Raw genomic sequence first — 18,629 nt, forward strand, 5'->3', positions numbered from 1 at the left:
AAGACACACCAACAAAAAGCTTTCCTTGGCTACTCCTGAAGGTAGGAGCCATCAGAGCTCTTCATCCCTCCCTGGGTTTTCTTCCCAAACCACAGGACACTCAGCAGCTGCTACACCCAGGTTTCCCCAAGGTCAGGCTCTCCCTGTCACCATGGTGGGAGCAGCCAGCTGCCCTTTGAGAGCACCTCAGCCCAAACTGCAGACTCAGACTCGTGTGGCTTTTAATAACCTCCAGAATCCCAACCATCTTGGCCATCTTATTTAGAATGCTCCAAAGAATTATTAGGCAAGGCGTTTTGGCATAAAACCCCTGCTGTTTTCAGAGCAAACAACAGCTGGGTCAGGCTGTTACAATGCGGTGCCTTACTACTGCGATTGGGAAGGAAGGATTTACGTGCTGCTCTAACCCAGAAAGGGCTCTGAGGAAGCTCAGCCCTTTGGAAGCAGAGTTTACCACGAGGATGATGTTCTCACATTAGTCATTTCCATGGGGGTTCCTACCAGCTCCACCTGCTCCACCTTGTCCCACCTAAGGCAAAGAAGTTGACTCTTGCTGACCATCTGTACAGCACTTTCGCTGGACCAACAGAAGCATGTGGGGAACTCTTGGGATGTCTCAGTGCAATACAGGAGCCCTGCAAGGGTCTTTGTGTGGAAACCCCACGGGACCCTCTCAGTAAGGGTGAGGGAGCCCTGGGACAGGCTGCCCAGGGGGTGTGAAGTCTCCTTCTCTGGAGAGATTCCAGCCCCGTCTGGATGCCGACCTGTGTGACCTGTCCTAGGGACCCTGCTTTGGCAGGGGGATGGACCCAATGGGCTCTAGAGGTCCCTTCCAACCCCTGTGATTCTGTGACCCTTGCAGGGGACACGCACCACCAAGAGCCTGTACCACCCACGATCATCCACATTGCTCACTCCACGTACACAAGATCAATTTTCCTTCTTCTCTATCATAAGCCAGGGAGGACCACACCATACCCAGGAATTTTCAACAATATAAACCAAATTAGATGAGGTACTGAGAGATCTGGGTCAGCACAGGACAGGGACAGTTGGACTCGATGGGCTTAAAGGGCTTTTCCACCCTGGTGAATCTGTGATCCTGTGAATTAAGCTATCCAGCTCCCCCTCAGTTTGGGTTCTTACCTGTTTCTGCACTTCTGCAGTCTTACTAAAAATACACCCAGCAGCCAAACCATCAGAACCAGATGTCTCACAACGTGGGAAAAATGCCAAAACCATGTAAAATTCAGGGGAAGAAAATCCAGCAACGGCCACAGGGTATGAAAATGACCATTTTGTGTTATGGTACAAACTGTGACCCTGTAATTCACTTTCCCACCAAAGACACAGGTTAAGAGAGTCAATTAAGAGAGACTGCTAAGAAAGTCTTTGTTTCTTACTGTGAGTCTCTGGGTGCTTTCCTAGTATCCCATTCCAGTGTCCCGTTCCAATGTCCCATTCCAGTGTCCCGCTCCAGTGCTCCACTTGCACAATGTGCATGTACAACCCATAAGCAACCATCAGCCCCCTCAAGCTGGGGGAGGATTAACTTCCTGGTGTTCCTGACCTCCACCTGGCATCCCTTAATCTCAATAAGGCAGCTCTCCTGATTCTGATTAGTGCCTTTTCCTCTGCCCTGAGCCAGAGGGGCTGGGGCAGGGCCGGTGGCTGCTGGAGCCCGCAGCAGGAACCATCCCACTGCTGGGTACCACCACTCTGCTCCAGTCACTACCTCTCCCAGATGACTTCAGGGCATTTCTAACCATCTCCTGTGCATCCTTCTTGTTGAATACAGTGGTAAACATGAGCTGCTACACATCTGCTACCACGCTCCCAGGCTGCCCAGCACTTCAGGTACTGTTTGTTTACCTACATTAGCATTATCCTTTCGAAGCTCCTCCTCGCCTCCCACCTCTCCCTGAATGTTCAGCTGACACTATGGGTCTCGCCTTGGGAATCAGCCTGCTCTGGAAAGCACCATCTCCAGGGAGGTGGCTACTCAGAGCTGACATGTCCCACCAACCGACAGCGAGGGAGAATCACAGAATCCCAGACTCACCAGGTTGGAAAAGCCCTTTAAGCCCAGGGAGTCCAACCGTCCCTGTCCTGTGCTGACCCACATCTCTCAGTACCTCATCTCCCCGGCTGTTAAACACACCCAGGGCTGGGGACTCAGCCCCCTCCCTGGGCAGCCTGTGCCACAGCCCCACAGCTCTGCCAGGGAAGCACTTTTCCCTCCCAGCTGAGCTGACCCTGCCCTGGGGCAGCTTGAGCCCATTTCCCCTCGTCCCCTCTCCTGTCCCCTGGTTGAAGAGACCATCGTCCACCTCTCTGCACCCTCCTGGCAGGGCAGTGGAGGTGGGGAGAAGGTCTCCCCTCAGCCTCCTCTTCTCCAGGCTCAACACCCCCAGCTCCCTCAGCTGCTCCTCAGAGGATTTGCCCTCCAGCCCCTTCCCCAGCCTGGTTGCCCTTCTCTGGACACGCTCCAGCACCTCCAGGTCCTTCTTGGAGTGAGGGGCCCAGAACTGGACTCAGCACTCAAGGTGCAGCCTCACCAGTGCCCAGTACAGGGGCAAAGAAGACACAGCACATCTGCCACAATGGACATGCCATGTGCAGGGTTTAACATCCCCTTATCTGTCAGAGTCCAGTGATGCTCCTCAGACACACCACCGTTACACAGGACACTGAATGGGCTGGTCCTTACCTTGGCGTGCCATCACCTCTTTGGAGAGCACTTCAAGACTATCATCTGTCAGTGGAACAGGCTCCCTTCACGCAGACACAGCTGCCCAGAGACTATTCCAAGACCTCTGCTGTCTGTTATCACCACTATTTGTTGAACATTATCATCCCCCAGTGTAACTGGGGGGCATAGAGTGGTTTTACTGGGGGCTGCAGAAGCCCTGGCATGGCAGGGAGCTCTATGTACCAATCATTCTCCATTTTTTGGTGCAATTTTCCCTTCATACAGATTTTGGTGTGTTTTACTACTCTGGCATTGGATGCCTGTGGCTGGATCCAAGCCCTTTCTCCTTGGTTTTATTTAAGAACAATTTTCCTTTGTTATTGCCAGGAGTCAAAGACGACTTAAACAGCTGGATGTCCCTGCTCCCATCGGCGGGAGGGAAGCACAACCTCCCCGGCACACACAGGCTGCAGCAGTCACTTTCTAGCTCCTGGTGATCCATTCCTGCTCTAGTTTCTTTCTTAAAAGCAAATGTCATGAGCTTGTTCACCATGGGGCTCTGGCAACCAGTCGCTGAACAACCACCCAGCACATTGGTGGAAACAGCCCAAAGCTGCACCAGGGGAAGGTTGGGTTGGACATCAGGAGAAATGTCTGTATGGAAGGGCTGTCAGATCCTGGCCCAGGCTGCCCAGGGAGGGGGGTGAGGCACCATCCCTGGGGGGGTTAAAAGAGGATCAGATGTTGTACTTGGGGACATGGTCTGGTGTTGGGCCTGGTAGGGCTGGACAGATGGGGGGACTCAATGATCTTGAAGGTCTTTTCCAACCAAAACCGTTCTATTGATTCCATTCTATGATTCTAAATACATGACACAGGGTTGACTTGAACTGGGAGGAAAACCACTTTGCAAAGTCAGCTCCATCCCAGCTGTCTAGGCTCCCTGTACGTCGCTGGTGACAGGGATCATGAAAAGAAGAGGAGAGACAGGAACTACTAACCAAAGACACTGTTAAAACACAACATGAATCCCAAGCTCCACTCGAGAAGGAGCGAGCCAAGGCCAGCCATGAACTCTGAGGGCACAGAAAGGGATCTAAGCCCAACCACGGGCTGGTCCTCAGCACAGGGAGGGGACGTGGCCCGGGCCATGGTCACCAGTGTGCATTTGGTTTGAGACCAACACAGCGCTGGCTCTGCACCACCCCACAGTACACATTACAGCACCCGCTCCCTGGTTGTATTGTGGGGGAATTGGTTGATTCCACAGCAATACTGACAGATACCGATACGTGAGCATGGGAGGGTAAATCTAGTTCAGGTTGTGCCTAACCAAGCTGACAGCACACCTCTGTCTCCAGTGCAGACACACCAGCCCTCAGAGAGGGCTGTAATTCCACTGCACTCAAAGATATTACTCATCTGCTACCACTGCCACAGCTCCATCGCTTTCTCATTACTTGTCCTCCCACTTCTCCTTCATCCCTTCTCTTTTTTCCCATGCCCTGTAAATACACCCACGCCCAAATGTCCCTTTCCTCTGTGCCACGCCGTGCTGCTCCCGCTGGAGAAGCCCTTTGCTGACTACCTTTCACAGAAAGAATCACAGCATCACCAGGTTGGAAAAGCCCTTTAAGCTCCTGGAGTCCAACCATCCCTGTCCTGTGCTGACCCAGATCTCTCAGTACCTCATCTCCCCGGCTGTTAAACACACCCAGGGCTGGGGACTCAGCCCCCTCCCTGGGCAGCCTGTGCCACAGCCCCACAACTCTGCCAGGGAAGAACTTTTCCCTCCCAGCTGAGCTGACCCTGCCCTGGGGCAGCTTGAGGCCATTCCCCCTCCTCCCATCTTCTGTTCCCTGGCTGAAGAGACCATCGCCCACCTCTCTGCACCCTCCTGGCAGGGCAGTGGAGGTGGGGAGAAGGTCTCCCCTCAGCCTCCTCTTCTCCAGGCTCAACACCCCCAGCTCCCTCAGCTGCTCCTCAGAGGATTTGCCCTCCAGCCCCTTCCCCAGCCTGGTTGCCCTTCTCTGGACATGCTTGATTAAGCAAACTGCTACCTGAAACAAAACAGACCCCCCCAGCCCTGCAAGCCCTCACTCAGTCAGGAACCCCAACAAACTCTATTAACCCCCAATTTTACAGAAGGTGGCTGATTTAAAAGCCAAAGCTCTGGCAGCTGTGGATGAAGAGGTGGGATGTCTTTAGGGGAGTACACACACAGGCTGCTGCCACCAAAGCAAGGCATGGAGGACTGCCTTATCCTGACAGGATGTCACAGCGCCCAGCATAGGGTCTCCATGGAAATGAGTCCCACCCGTCCCGCCATTCCTGGTGCCCCATGCAGCACCCTCCATCTGAACACAGGTCATGAGAAAAGCTGCTGAGAGAGTTCAGGCACCTCCTGGCATGACTACGTCTCTAAGGAACCCTAATGTGCCCTGGGAAGTGCGGAGGGAGCTCTCCAGAGCGGGTAATAGTCTTCCTATTCCTCTACCTTCTAGCCCAGGGTTTCATTCCCAGGCAACCAGGAACAATTCCCAAATCATTTCTTCCTCCTACATGTTTCCCACCTGGGACAAAGACACTGGAGCCCAGCGCCATGGCAACCCCATCGGCCACACAAACACTCTGGGTCTTTAGGGAAAATGAAAATCCTGAAAGGAAGGGGGAAGATAAAGGCTCCTGCTCCTTGTTTCCCATTGCTCGGAAGTAATTACACAACTGCTTTAATCTCCAGTGCCCTCGGGGTGAAGAGGTCGTCCTTAAAACAAACACTGAAATACCACCATGGGAATGAAGGGGGAGATGAGGAGAAAACCCTGAGTACCTTACTGTGCGGTGTAACAACCAGGCGTAGGGCTGGGCGTCCTTGTTATGCCACATGAAAAGAAGGAGCATGGAAAGAAATAACCAATGAAGGAATGGGAGGAAAGATAAATCCAACTCTGGGTGAGCTTTTGGAGCCCAGGAAGTTCCACCCTGATCTGGGGAAGAACTTCTTCCCGGTGAGGGTGAGGGAGCCCTGGGCCAGGCTGCCCAGGGGGTGTGGAGTCTCCTTCTCTGGAGAGATTCCAGCCCTGGCCTGTCCTAGGGACCCTGCTTGGGCAGGGGGTTGGACCTGATGGGGTCTGGAGGTCCCTTCCAACCCCTACAGCTCTGTGATGCTGTGATCTGCTCTAGCAGAGTACGACCCAAACCCTGCCTTGGCCGGGTTCTCACCGACTGGAGACTTGGCTCAGCCTTTCCCATTCCTGAGGAACACAGTTTGGATTTAATTTCACCACACTCCAGAGCCTGACCTGGCCGAATGTCCAAAGAGAACCTCCTGGTTCTGAATCCACACTTCTGTGCCTGCTTCTGCTGGTTGCTGAAGGCTTTCAAGGCATAAGGTTAATGACCATACATCTCCTGATGTTTGTTAGCTCATTAACAAAGGAGACCAGGTTCTTTTCATCCCATCCAGGCAGAATGATATCATCAGTATCCTTGCAAACCCCTTCAGCCCAGCCTTGCCTGGGGAGCATTTCTTTCTGGTCCCAAGGGAAAAGCTGGTTTTGTTGCTGACAACTTAAATACTTAAAAGCTCTTTTAACACAACAGCCTAAGACATTCTTCTAGCTTTGTTCAGCTCCATCCACATCACCCCTTCACTCTTGGTGCCCCAGCACCCGCACCCCAACATCGATTTTTGATCCCTGTCTCTTACTGCCCTTAAGGAAAAGCACTTCCCCTCTAACAGCTGTTATCAGGGAATACCGCTCCTCACATGAGTGGAGAACCTGCAGTGCTCAACCACAATGAGAAGCACAGCTGTTCCGTGTCTTCAGGATGGAGACTGAAATTGCTGGGGAAGTTGAGCTTGGGAAAAGTCATCCCGGGGCAACTCGATAGGAAAAAGCCATTGGGAGACAATCACATGTGGATGAAGAACTCCAGAGGCCATCCTGCCCTGTGACAGGATTCCCAGACTGTGCTGAACCAGATGCTCAACCCAGATGGTTCACAACAACCTTTCAGTGTCTTTACAACAAAAAGCCTCAGCAGCCAGGCTACCCCCTTCTTATGGGGCACCAACACTCAATGGGATCCTGGGGGCATCAAAATGAGCGTGGGCTCCACATCAAAAGAGGGGATCCTCCCCCTCTGCTCTGCCCTGGTCAGGCCCCACCTGGAATGTTGTGTCCAGTTCTGGGCTCCCTGGGACAAAACAGCCAGGGGTCTCCTGGAGAGAGTCCAGCGGAGGCTACGAAGGGGATGAAGGGCCTGGAGCATCTCCCCTGCGAGGAAAGGCTGAGTGAGCTGGGGCTGTTCAGCCTGGAGAGAAGCAGCCTGAGAGGGGATCTGATCAATGGGGATCAATAGCTGAAGGGTGGCACACAGGGGGACATGGGCAGCCTCTTGTCAGGGTCTGTGGGGACAGGACAAGGGCTGATGGCCTCAAGTTGGAGCCCAGGAAGTTCTGCCCCAATCTGGGGAAGAACTTTTTCCTGGTGAGGGAGGCCTGGGCCAGGTTGCCCAGGGGGTGTGGAGTCTCCTTCTCTGGAGAGATTCCAGCCCTGACCTGTCCTAGGGACCCTGCTTTGGCAGGGGCTTGGACCCCGTGGGTTCTGGAGGGCCCTTTGAACCCCTGTGAGTCTGTAACACTTGCCCAGCAGCCTCCACTCCCCAGATGAGTGTCCCTCAGGAGCACTCAGATGCTGTGGCTCAGCACATGCTTGCTGATACCCTGCAAATGGCCACTCCCTGTGTTATCAGGGGTATCAAGTCCCAGAGCTTTTCATATGGCTCCTACAGTACCACGAAGACCTCAAAGGTTTTCAGAACCAGCTTCGCATCAGCAGCCTTAACCATGCAGCACCGGCCCCAGGTGATGCTCAAGGAGTAACTCTTCACAACAGGGTTACTCTGTGAGCAGCTCACTCATTTCAGTCTAACAACAACCATTTGGTGGATTCAACATGGACACACACCACAGCTCACACCAGGAGCTCTGCCCTTATGCTGCTGCATTAATGGATGGCCAGAGGCTGCTGCAACCCTCAGGTTCTATCAAACTCCACTGCCAATTCTGCCCAACTGTTTGAAAAACCTCCAACAAATTCCCAAATGTTCCCAAATTCCACAGGAAAACCTGCTGTCCTGTCAGACCAAAACCTCCTTCTGTAGAGCCAGAAGCTTTCACCCCAACAGTACCTTACAAAACCAGCTTCTCATAGCAAGGACACAACGCAGCATGTCCTATTCCGTTGCGTTTACACAAGGCTTCCCAGTTTTCATACTAGCTTCACTAACAACGGCAACTTGAAGTACTTTTTAATCTTAATGTCCTCTTTCTTGAGTCATCTGTCACCTGGATTCCTGTCTACATCAGCCAGATACATGGATGGACCTGTAAAGTGCCAGCAGACTGTACTCTGTATTTCTACCTCCAGCCTGGGCATGTGGGGCAGGGAGCAGGGGCAGGCAGGATGGAGAAAGGTTTCCATGCATCTAAATGCAGCAGACTGCTCCACTGCTGCCAACCCCACAACAGCCAGTCCTATTTCCTGCACCCAAAGGCAGGGAAAAGCTTTAAACTGTCAAAAGTAGCAGAGGTTCCCTGCAAGCACGAGTAACGCTTGCCCTTTATTTAGTTGGAAGGGCTGCGACGTTGATCCATCACTTGGGCCAAACATTTTGCCAAGCCCTATGAGCTTCAGCAGTTTGATTTAACCTTCATTGTACCTGGGTCTTAAAAAGTACTTTGAAGACATCGGGATGAAGGCAACGTAACTTACTCCTTTGTTGTGCCTAACCTGAGCCAAGGAGGAAGCACCTAACAAGGCTACCTCCCACTGCCTATCACAGGGACAACAGCACGGCAGAGATGAGGCTTCACCCAACTTGGAGCATCAGCAACTGGACCTAATCAACGCTAATGAAAGGTGCCTGAAAGAGAAGGCATTGCTGCACCTGAGAAGGAACCAGCCTTCACCTACCTTGTGTCTTTAAAGGGTAGGAAAGATGGGAAGGACTCCCAGTTTTCACAGTGCTATGGCAAGTGGAGACCTTCAGACTTGCCTTAAACCTCAAGAGCGATGGAGCTCCCCCTCCAGAAGAAAACTCATCTAAAGCATTTCAGAAGCCCTCTAAGGAGACTGTGCCAGACACCGACCGTAGCTGCAACCTCTGCAGCCACAGTGGTGTTACCTGTGCCAGGATCGGCCACCGTCCCTACACGTGGGACATGGAGAAGTTCTCCAGCTGCTTTCAAACCGAAAAGGAGCTGGAAGGAGCAGCTGTGTGTCCAGCACATCAAGCTGTTTGGCAAGGCAACAGCCAAGAGGAATGTTTCTGTTTATCATGTGCACTCGAAAGGAGGTTAAAAACCTTCTGCAAAGACAAACTTGGATAAGAGTTACATGTTTGCTTTAGCTCAAGGGGCACAGATACGGACGCGCAAGCGCCGCTTGCCGGATGTTGGAAATGACCTTACAGAGCAGCAAGTGACCCAAGTGATGAGTAAAACCAGGACAGGGCCTGATTACACAGCCAAAAACCACAGGCAACGTTTTCTAATCTTCAGGGGCTGTTCTTTCATGTTAGATAGGGTTTTACCCAAAATACACATTTTTAGGAAGGAATGATATTACAGGAACAGAGCTCACAGAATCCACAGGTTGGAAAAGCCCTTTAAGCCCACGGAGTCCAACCGTCCCTGTCCTGTGCTGACCCAGATCTCTCAGTACCTCATCTCCCCGGCTGTTAAACACACCCAGGGCTGGGGACTCAGCCCCCTCCCTGGGCAGCCTGGGCCACAGCCCCACAACTCTGCCAGGGAAGAACTTTTCCCTCCCAGCTGAGCTGACCCTGCCCTGGGGCAGCTTGAGCCCATTCCCCCTCCTCCCATCTCCTGTCCCCGGGCTGAAGAGACCATCGCCCACCTCTCTACACCCTCCTGGCAGGGCAGTGGAGGTGGGGAGAAGGTCTCCCCTCAGCCTCCTCTTCTCCAGGCTCAACACCCCCAGCTCCCTCAGCTGCTCCTCAGAGGATCTGCCCTCCAGCCCCTTCCCCAGCCTGGTTGCCCTTCTCTGGACACGCTCCAGCACCTCCAGGTCCTTCTTGGAGTGAGGGTCCCAGAACTGGGCCCAGAACTGGACCCAGCACTTGAGGTGTAGCACATTCCCTTTGCCCATGTTTGACTGAGTTCTGGTTGTGTTCACGATGCTCCTCTCTCCCTGAATGCCCTCGAGGTATCACCTCTACCCTTCTGGTTCTCTGTTACAGGTTTCTTCCAGACAAACACTAAAACAACAACACCCAGCAGCACAGGAATGGATCCCCATGCCAAAGGATGGAATAAAGCACCTACAAGAAAGATGCCTTTTGGTCTCAACATCTTAACAAGAAATCAGCTACAGACATGTGACATTCCAACTACGTTACAAAAAGGTGGGTGCTGCCCCTCAGTGCTCCCTTGGACAGAAGAACCCGGGAAGATGCTGAAGACATTAAAACCCTCAAAGGAGTGCCCAAATCCCAAGTGCCACTCTAAGATTCTGAGGTAGGACTCATCATTTAGCTGGCTATTGTCTCCCTGATCTTCATCCATTACAAACTGTGATTTAGATAACCCTGGATGATCAGCTACTGATGCTCCTGCAAACCTTCCCCACGGCGCAGCTACCTGAAACGTGCTGAGGCTTCCACAGATCCAAAGCTCCTACAAAGTAAGGCTGTGAGCACAAAGGGAGTTTGTGGAGGGAGGAGGTGCTGTGTTCACTGGAGCACACCCAGAAGGTCTGCTGTCAAGCAGATGCTGTGTCTAATGGTGCCCCGAGTCTGCCAGCGTTCGCTGGCAAAGCACTGTCCATGCCGAGCCTGCTGCCGCAACCGCTGAGTCAGTCAGCACCCTTCACTCAGTCACCCAGCAGAGATGCCTGAGCTAGAGCTGAATGACCTTGTTGGGGTACCAGAAGCAAAGTTTGGAGACAAGGAGGGTGGGGGAGCCTGCATGCTTCAGACTGCTGCTAGTGCCCGAGCCTGCTGGCACTGCTGTGCCAGCCCGCAGCCGGCAGCATGGGCTCAGCTTCTGAAAGACTCAGAGAGTGGTGAGGGGCTGGAAGGGGCTGCCCAGAGAGGGGGTGGGTGCCTCGTGTCTGGGGGTGTTCAAGGCCAGGTTGGCTGGGGCCCTGGGCAACCTTGTGTAGCTCCAGGCCTGGAGGTTGGTGTCCCTGCCTGTGGCAGGGGGTTGGAGCTCTGTGCTCCTTGGGGTCCCTTCCAACCCAGACCAGTCTGGGATTCTGTGATTCTATGAAGATTCAAACAGGACCCTATTTGAAATGGCTGTTGGTTCCCACCTGCCTTTTCAGGGACTCTGAAGCACTCCAGCCTGTGAGGACTGGCAATGAGGGGCTGCTCAATTCCTCTCTGTTTATTATTTCCATCCAGCTCTAGTTCTGTGCATTGCATGTAGCTGTTTTTGTTCTTCTCAAGCCCTTTCGAGTTCCAAACCCATGTGAACACAGCGTACAAACAGGGATTTGAGAAGCTGAGAGATGCTAAAAGGAAAGGCAGGGTGCTGAGGGGGAACGGAGCGTTCTTTCATCCTCAGCCCATGCTGTCAGAAACCTCAGCCTTCACTATGCAGTGTGCTGGCTTGTAAGGGTTGGTATGATGTTGAAGGGGGGGAAACATACAAGCAAATGGATTAAACTACAGAATAAATGTCCTCAAGATGGAGAGGAATCCTTGGGTATGTCAAAATGTATCCCATCAAGACAACTGCCTTCAAACTCCATCAGCTGCAACCAGTAGTAATAGGAAAACTTTATCAGTCCTTAACACAATTTAGCTAATACTCAGGAAGAAATGGGACCCAAACTTGAAGCAGAAGCTGTATGGACAGGCGAGCCTTAACGAACACCCAGAACATTCAACCGTATCAGTATTTCTATTAACATCTCAAGGCCCAGGACATTTTCCCAACTGAGGTAGAGCTCAGGCTTTTTTCCACCTAAACAAAGTATAAACTCTGCCCTAAGGCCAGGGAAGGAACACACAAGGGTTTCACAACACTTTGTGATGAGAACACTTCGTGTCCCAGCTCTGCTGTCCAGAATGAACGCAGACACGTGCTGCTCTTGGCAGAGATACCGTGGGTACGACCGACAGCGTGTTCAGCAAACATTTAATCGCTTTCTTTTCAAACAGCTCAGCCAAAACAGTGTCACTGAAAAGCTACAGCAGGCTAGAGGCACCCTGAGCAGGTCTGTAAACCATGGGCATACCATACCTTCAGTGTGCACATCGGGGAGCACTTCAGCGGGATGCTGCACTACTGCTGAGCGCCTGTACACCATGTGGACTCTTCCCTTTTCCTCTTCCATCTGCTTTCCTCTTTCCAAAGGCTCAATGAAGTATTCATCCTTATCGGTCCTTATCATTCCAGCCTGGAGAGGAAGAGAGAAAACATGCCAACATGTCATTTGAGAGCACAGAGACCTGGCCCCACGACTGAAAAGCAAATACCATGGAGTGTTGTGTCCAGTGCTGGGCTCCCTGGGACAAAACAGCCAGGGGTCTCCTGGAGAGAGTCCAGCGGAGGCTGCGAAGGGGATGAAGGGCCTGGAGCATCTTCCCTGCGAGGAAAGGCTGAGTGAGCTGGGGCTGTTCAGCCTGGAGAGAAGCAGCCTGAGAGGGGATCTGATCAATGGGGATCAACAGCTGAAGGGTGGCACCCAGGGGTACATGGGCAGCCTCTTGTCAGGGTCTGTGGGGACAGGACAAGGGCCGATGGCCTCAAGTTGGAGCCTGGGAAGTTCCACCCCAATGTGGGGAAGAACTTTTTCCTGGTGAGGGTGAGGGAGCCCTGGGACAGGCTGCCCAGGGGGTGTAGAGTCTCCTTCTCTGGAGAGATTCCAGCCCTGACCTGTCCTAGGGACCCTGCTTTGGCAGGGGGTTGGACCTCATGGGCTCTGGAGGGCCCTTCCCACCCCTACGATTCTCTGGTTACGCCTTCAAACACACTCCTATGACCACAGCCATGTAGGAGTTGACCATTTCTGTTCCACACACAGCTATGCTGCAGCCAAAGCTGGCACGCTGAGTGCTCACCCTGCACCCTGACCCATGCATGTCCTGAACCCCTTGTTTTCCTTCTTCACAACCAGCAGAAGCCTAATTTGATGAACACCCGCTGCTCCTCCCTGTAACAATGTGGCTATGGACAATTCCTCAGGCCCCTTTCTCTTTACATCTTCCACCCGTACAAGCTGCTCTGCACACCAGGCAGATTCATTGGGGCAATTGCAATTAAACTCCCAGAGTAAATCACTCCTGTAGAGAGACTTAGGCTCAACAGGAAAACATATCTTCCCTGGCACTCATAAAATAAATCATGGTGAGTAAGGTGAAGGAAATCTGGGAACACACTCCAGGAAACGGCCACTTAAAATCCTGCTCATATCTAAGGGCAGCAAGACCAAGCTTCTTCCAGCCCAGGCAGCGAAAGCAAGACATCACATAGGGAAGAAATGGATGTGGAATCATAGAATGGCAGGGGTTGGAAGGGATCCCAAGGATCACAGAGCTCCGACCCCCTGCCACAGGCAAGGGACACCAACCTCCAGGCCTGGAGCTACACAAGGTCGCCCAGGGCCCCAGCCAACCTGGCCTTGAACACACCCCCTCAGATATGGGGCACCCACCCCCTCTCTGGGCAGCCCCTTCCAGCCCCTCACCACTCTCTCTGCAAACAACTTCCCCCTAAGATCTCCTCTAACCCTTCCCTCCTCCAGCTTCACTCCAGCCCCCTTGTCCTGCCAGTCTCTGCCCTTGAACAAGCTGATTCCCCTCCTGTACCTCTGCTCCCTTGAGGGATGGGAAGGCTGCAGTGAGGTCCCCCCACAGCCTTCTCTTCTCCAGGCTGAACCAGCCCAGCTCCCTCAGCCTCTCTCCGTAGGGGAGCTGCTCCAGCCCTCTGAGCATCTCCGTGGCTCCTCTGCCCCCTCTCCAACAGCCCCACATCTCTCTTGCACTGGGGGCCCCAGCTCTGGACACAGGACTCCAGCTGGGGCCTCACAGGGCAGAGCAGAGAGGGACAATCCCCTCCCTGTCCCTGCTGGTCAACCCTCTTCTGATGGAGCCCAGGATCCCACTGGCCTTCCGAGCTGCAAGAGCACACTGCTGGCTAAATACCCCGTTCTCTGAGCAGCTGGTGCCTGTGAGGTGAAAGCAGCCCAGCAGCTTGGCTTCGCTCCCCAGCTCTGATGTGTATGCTTTTCCTTCTTGTTCAATCCACAAAGAAAAAGCCACACTGAGGTTTTTGAGGATGGGTGTGCCTGGCTGGGGGAGGAACTGGAGAATAATCTCCAGGCAGCAGGCACAGTTTCCATTTTCACAGCTCTCCATAAAACCCTTGGGCAGACCTAACACATTCCACCCCCCTGAAGCCACAACTCATTGTCTGCTCCTCAGAAGCCTCCAAAACCTCCCAGGCTCCCATGGCCCAGCTGTATTAACATAGGACAAAACTGCTGTGATTATAAGAGTCTAATTACTCATTAACAAGAATGGTGCCCAAAGCAAATGCCCCATTTCACCCACTTTTACCTGAGCTCATCACACACTTTGCAAGGGAAACCAAATGATGCCAATAACCACCAATAACCACCAAAATCCACCAATAACCACCAAACCCCACCAATAATCACCAAGCCTGACTGCTGGGACAACAGGCATGGGTTATTCAGGATAAGCCTTCCCAGCAAACACACCTGGCTGAGCAGAGCAGCCCCAGCCAAGCACCATGACCACCTGGACAGCCAGCATCACTCCCAGGATCAGGCCCTGTCCCTTTCCCCTGCTGGGTCCTAACTGGGTCCCACTGGAGCTCATACCCACCTATTTTTTTGGTGTCTCCTAAACCAGCTTTTACAGGTGATGATTTACACAGACATAAGGTCTGTCTCTGCCTCTGTGTGGTCTCCATGGTATCAGCTAACTTCACCGATTTCAGTGGGACTGACTGGCGCAGAGGGGTTCCTGCCCATCATCCTGAACAAGTGGGACAGGATTTGTCCACACAGTTTGCAAACGGAGCTGAAGGGCTTTCAGCTGGTCCCCACTGACACGAGGCTCCTGGACAGAAACATCCTCCTGCAAACCCAGTGCCAGAGCCCAGATCTGAACACCAGTGTGACCTGCAACCTCTCTGGGCGCCGCAGAGATTTGAATTTCACATCCACGCTGCACAACCACGCGCACGGACCACTCGCCACGTGCAGCGAGGTGTTTCCTGGAAGAACAGTGTTCCCCCAGCCCTGAAGAATTACAGTGGAGACGGGGCAATCCCGGTTCCATGGTCAACTGGCCAAATGTGATGCTGGACAAATCCCTCCCCCACATCTCAGCTGCTTTCTATTTGGCTTCACCCATGGCTGTGATCTTCTATCCCCTGTGTGGATGCTGAATCTGTTACATGTGCTTCTGGATAACTAATTTGCCCCCACTTCTGAGATACCTGCCCTTGCTTTGCTTCACCCTGAGCACCACAAACACCATCAGGCTCTGCCTGACACCAGACTCACTAGGGTGGAAAAGCCCTTTAAGCCCATGGAGTCCAACTGTCCCTGTCCTGTGCTGACCCAGATCTCTCAGTACCTCATCTCCCCGGCTGTTAAACACACCCAGGGCTGGGGACTCAGTCCCCTCCTGGGCAGCCTGTGCCACAGCCCCACAACTCTGCCAGGGAAGAACTTTTCCCTCCCAGCTGAGCTGACCCTGCCCTGGGGCAGTTTGAGGCCACTGCCCCTCGTCCCATCTCCTGTGCCCTGGCTGAAGAGACCATCGCCCACCTCTCTGCACCCTCCTGGCAGGGCAGTGGAGGTGGGGAGAAGGTCTCCCCTCAGCCTCCTCTTCTCCAGGCTCAACACCCCCAGCTCCCTCAGCTGCTCCTCAGAGCATTTGCCCTCCAGCCCCTTCCCCAGCCTGGCTGCCCTTCTCCAGACTCACTCCAGGAGCTAAAAGCTAAAACCAGAAGAGTTAAAAAGTAAAATCACTGCAGCATTGTTTTACAACACACGCTGTAAACAGCAGCAGGCGATTTCTTCTAAGGCAGAATTTCTTCTCCTTTTATTAGGAGAGGAGACTCAGAATCACCAGGGACAGCTGTGCTCCATTTTAAGCGCCTACAGGCAAGCAGGGATGCAGAATCCAGCTTGCTTCCCGTTCTGATGGGTTTTTTTCCCCTAAAAAAACTCCCCCAAAAAGCAACTTGAGATTTCCCAAAGGAATGGAGAAAGATGGCCACAAGCAGGTAATGCTTCTGGGAGTAAATCCTGGCTGTAAGCTTTCCCCACCGACCCAGGATTCTCCTCCCAGCACAGCAAGGTGTGTGGAGCTTGTCCTTCGAAAGGCTCGCTTGGAGACAGGGCGACTTTCAAGAAAGAAGTATGTAGTGGAAAGGGTTTTTTTCCACAAAAGCACATTTATGGAGCAATACAGGAAGGCAAGAGTCTGAAAGCTTGGAATGCCATTAATTTTACTGCTTTTCCTCTTAAATTAAGGACATTCAACATTTCCACCAGCTGAAGGATGCGGTTGGAAACCTGTGTGCGTCCACTGAGTCTATCCACAACTGTCCCCGTTCCTCTTCAGATGGGAGAAGGGGCACACACACACCTGCCAAAGGCGAAAAGGAGCCGGAAAACCCACCCATCTGCAGCCCCTCACAGCCCTGGCTGAGGCTGGGGAAGTGGATTCACTTCTCTGCTTGCCCACAGACCTTCTCTTTTTAAAGGCCAGCAAATCCCCATATCCCTGAGGGCCAACATGGGGCAGACCCCCCTCGCTGCCCAAACCTTTACAGCTGCCGCTAGGCAACTCCTGACAATGAACACTTTTCATTCCAGCAGCTCATTCCATGCCCCCTGTGCAGAACTAAGGATGCCTAGCAAACCCAGGGAAAACCTTTCCGGCCCATTAAACCAGGGCAGGAGCAAGTCCTGCCTCAGTTGGCACCAAAAGGTCACCGGGAGCACAGCCAAACCCAGGCTGGCATGAGGAAGCCCACAGCGGAGCGCTCCCTGGGGACAGCCCATGGGGCAATCCTTACTGGGAAACCCACTGACAAAGCCTGGAAAAGCAGCTGAGGTTTTTTTTTTTCCCCACTCTGCAAATGCAGAAAGGCTCAGACAAGGGACTCTGGTACAATGTGACGCCTTGAGGAAACAACCCCTGAGGGCAGGTTAAACCAAGGAACCTCTGACTGAGCCAAACCCAACAGCGCTCCAGGGAGAACGTGACTCTGTATGAATGTGTGTGGGGTGTGAGCTGGGAGAGAGGAAAGAGCTGCTCCTTCAGAGCATGCAGTGTGGAGCTGGGGGGCCCGGCAAGCACGGGCACGTTTCCTTTCCGAATGAGACTAAACGTCATGGGTGGGATTTGCACGACTATTTTAGGAAGTCAGCCGCCCGGGTTCGGGGCGGTTTGCAATGCAGGCGAGCCACCCAGCCCCCTGGAGTGCTGTGAAAAGGCCACCCTCTGATACCTGACAGCGAGGGGGGTGCAGCAGCCAGGCAGCGGTCACGCTACGCCCATCCCCAAGCCCGGTGTGGCTAAGGCTTGCCACCAGCCTAATTGGCATGTGCACTGTTAAAGTCACAAGCACATTTACTTTACAAATTAAACCAGAGGGTTCCCCGATCCCGGCTGCCACCTCAATGTAAGGTGGTCAGTAAATGCTGGTCTCCACTGCCCACCTCTACCCCAAGGTCTGTTTTTTACCTCCTTACTCTCCCATGATGACTAGATGTGGTGCACCCCAAATATCAGAGCTGCTGACTGGCATGGTTCGAGCATTGCACTGCCCCAGAGTGGTCAGCTTCACAGCCCTGTATCTCAGCTGGCATCTGTGCTTTGAAACCCTGCGCTCTTCTCACACAAAACTCATCTACTGCTGAGAAGGTAATAATACAAATCACATTTTCAAACTGTCCTTAGTGCCCTTGTGCTACAAAGAAATAGTTTTTTTAACACTCTGGGCATTAATTAGCAGCGACTTCTCTTAAGCCAGCTCAGAGTGGGGGAGAACTGAGGATGGAAGGCTGCTTCAGACACCACCAAAATACAACACTGAGACCTCTGCGCGCTGAGACATGGCTGCTCCCAGCCCCACGGGGCTGTGGGTCAGCACAGGACAGGGATGGTTGGACTCCATGATCTTAAATCGGCCATCCAGCCGACAACTGATTAGGCAGCACGACGAGCGATGCGTGATCGATAGAGCTTTGCTACATCCCTCTGCACAAGAGTCTGCATTTGTATTACAGGCGCCTCCCGCCCGGCTTCGGACACACACACGTCCTTCTGTCCCACAGAGTGATTCAGGAACAGCATGTCCCGCATCCTTACCAGAAGATTGGAAACCAGGGAGATTAAAGGCTTAATAGAATGGAAATTTAATATCATGTCAAGGTTTGACATGCATCTCTCGATGGAGGAGGCTGTCAGTAGTACAAGCAGCAGATTAGCAAGCAGCAGGAGGCTGGCTGTGTGGTGTGGGGCTGCACTAACAGCCTGTAGTAAGGAACGAGCAAGAAAACCATCAGCAGTAAGTATTGGGAAGTGAGGAGGCCAAAGTCACCTTCCCCCTAGGACAAGTTCCAACCTGGGGCCCTTCAGCAGCACAGAGCTGCACATGTGGGGTGACAAAAGTGGGGGATGCCACTGGATGACACCTAGGAGGGAAGCAGAGATGAGAAGGTCGGAGCCCTCCCCAGAGCACGTGTGGGCTGGGGACACGTCCAAGTGTGGCACAGTCACTGTCCACGGTGCAGACAGCTAGGAATCCAGTGGGAAAGGGGAAAACTGCCTGACAGAGGCAGCCCCCTGCTCCACGGGAGAGACCATGCTCCAGAGGATCATGGACGAGCTCAGGGGAGGAAGATCTAAG

At 53.2% G+C, this 18,629-nt stretch overlaps 1 protein-coding gene across 1 annotated transcript in view; it reads right to left on the bottom strand.

Moving 5' to 3' along the window:
- Window positions 1–18,629, bottom strand: part of ADAMTS3 (ADAM metallopeptidase with thrombospondin type 1 motif 3) — a gene marked incomplete at its 5' end in the record, with an annotated part of 86,854 nt that overhangs the window by 41,224 nt on the left and 27,001 nt on the right. Inside the window, one exon of the mRNA XM_084266961.1 lies at window positions 11,970–12,126. Coding sequence (XP_084123087.1) covers window positions 11,970–12,126 — 157 coding nt within the window. The remainder of the gene's footprint in view (window positions 1–11,969; window positions 12,127–18,629) is intronic.

The sequence above is a fragment of the Gallinula chloropus genome (assembly GCF_964237585.1).
Source record: "Gallinula chloropus genome assembly, chromosome: 7".
In the NCBI taxonomy this organism is placed as follows: domain Eukaryota; kingdom Metazoa; phylum Chordata; class Aves; order Gruiformes; family Rallidae; genus Gallinula; species Gallinula chloropus.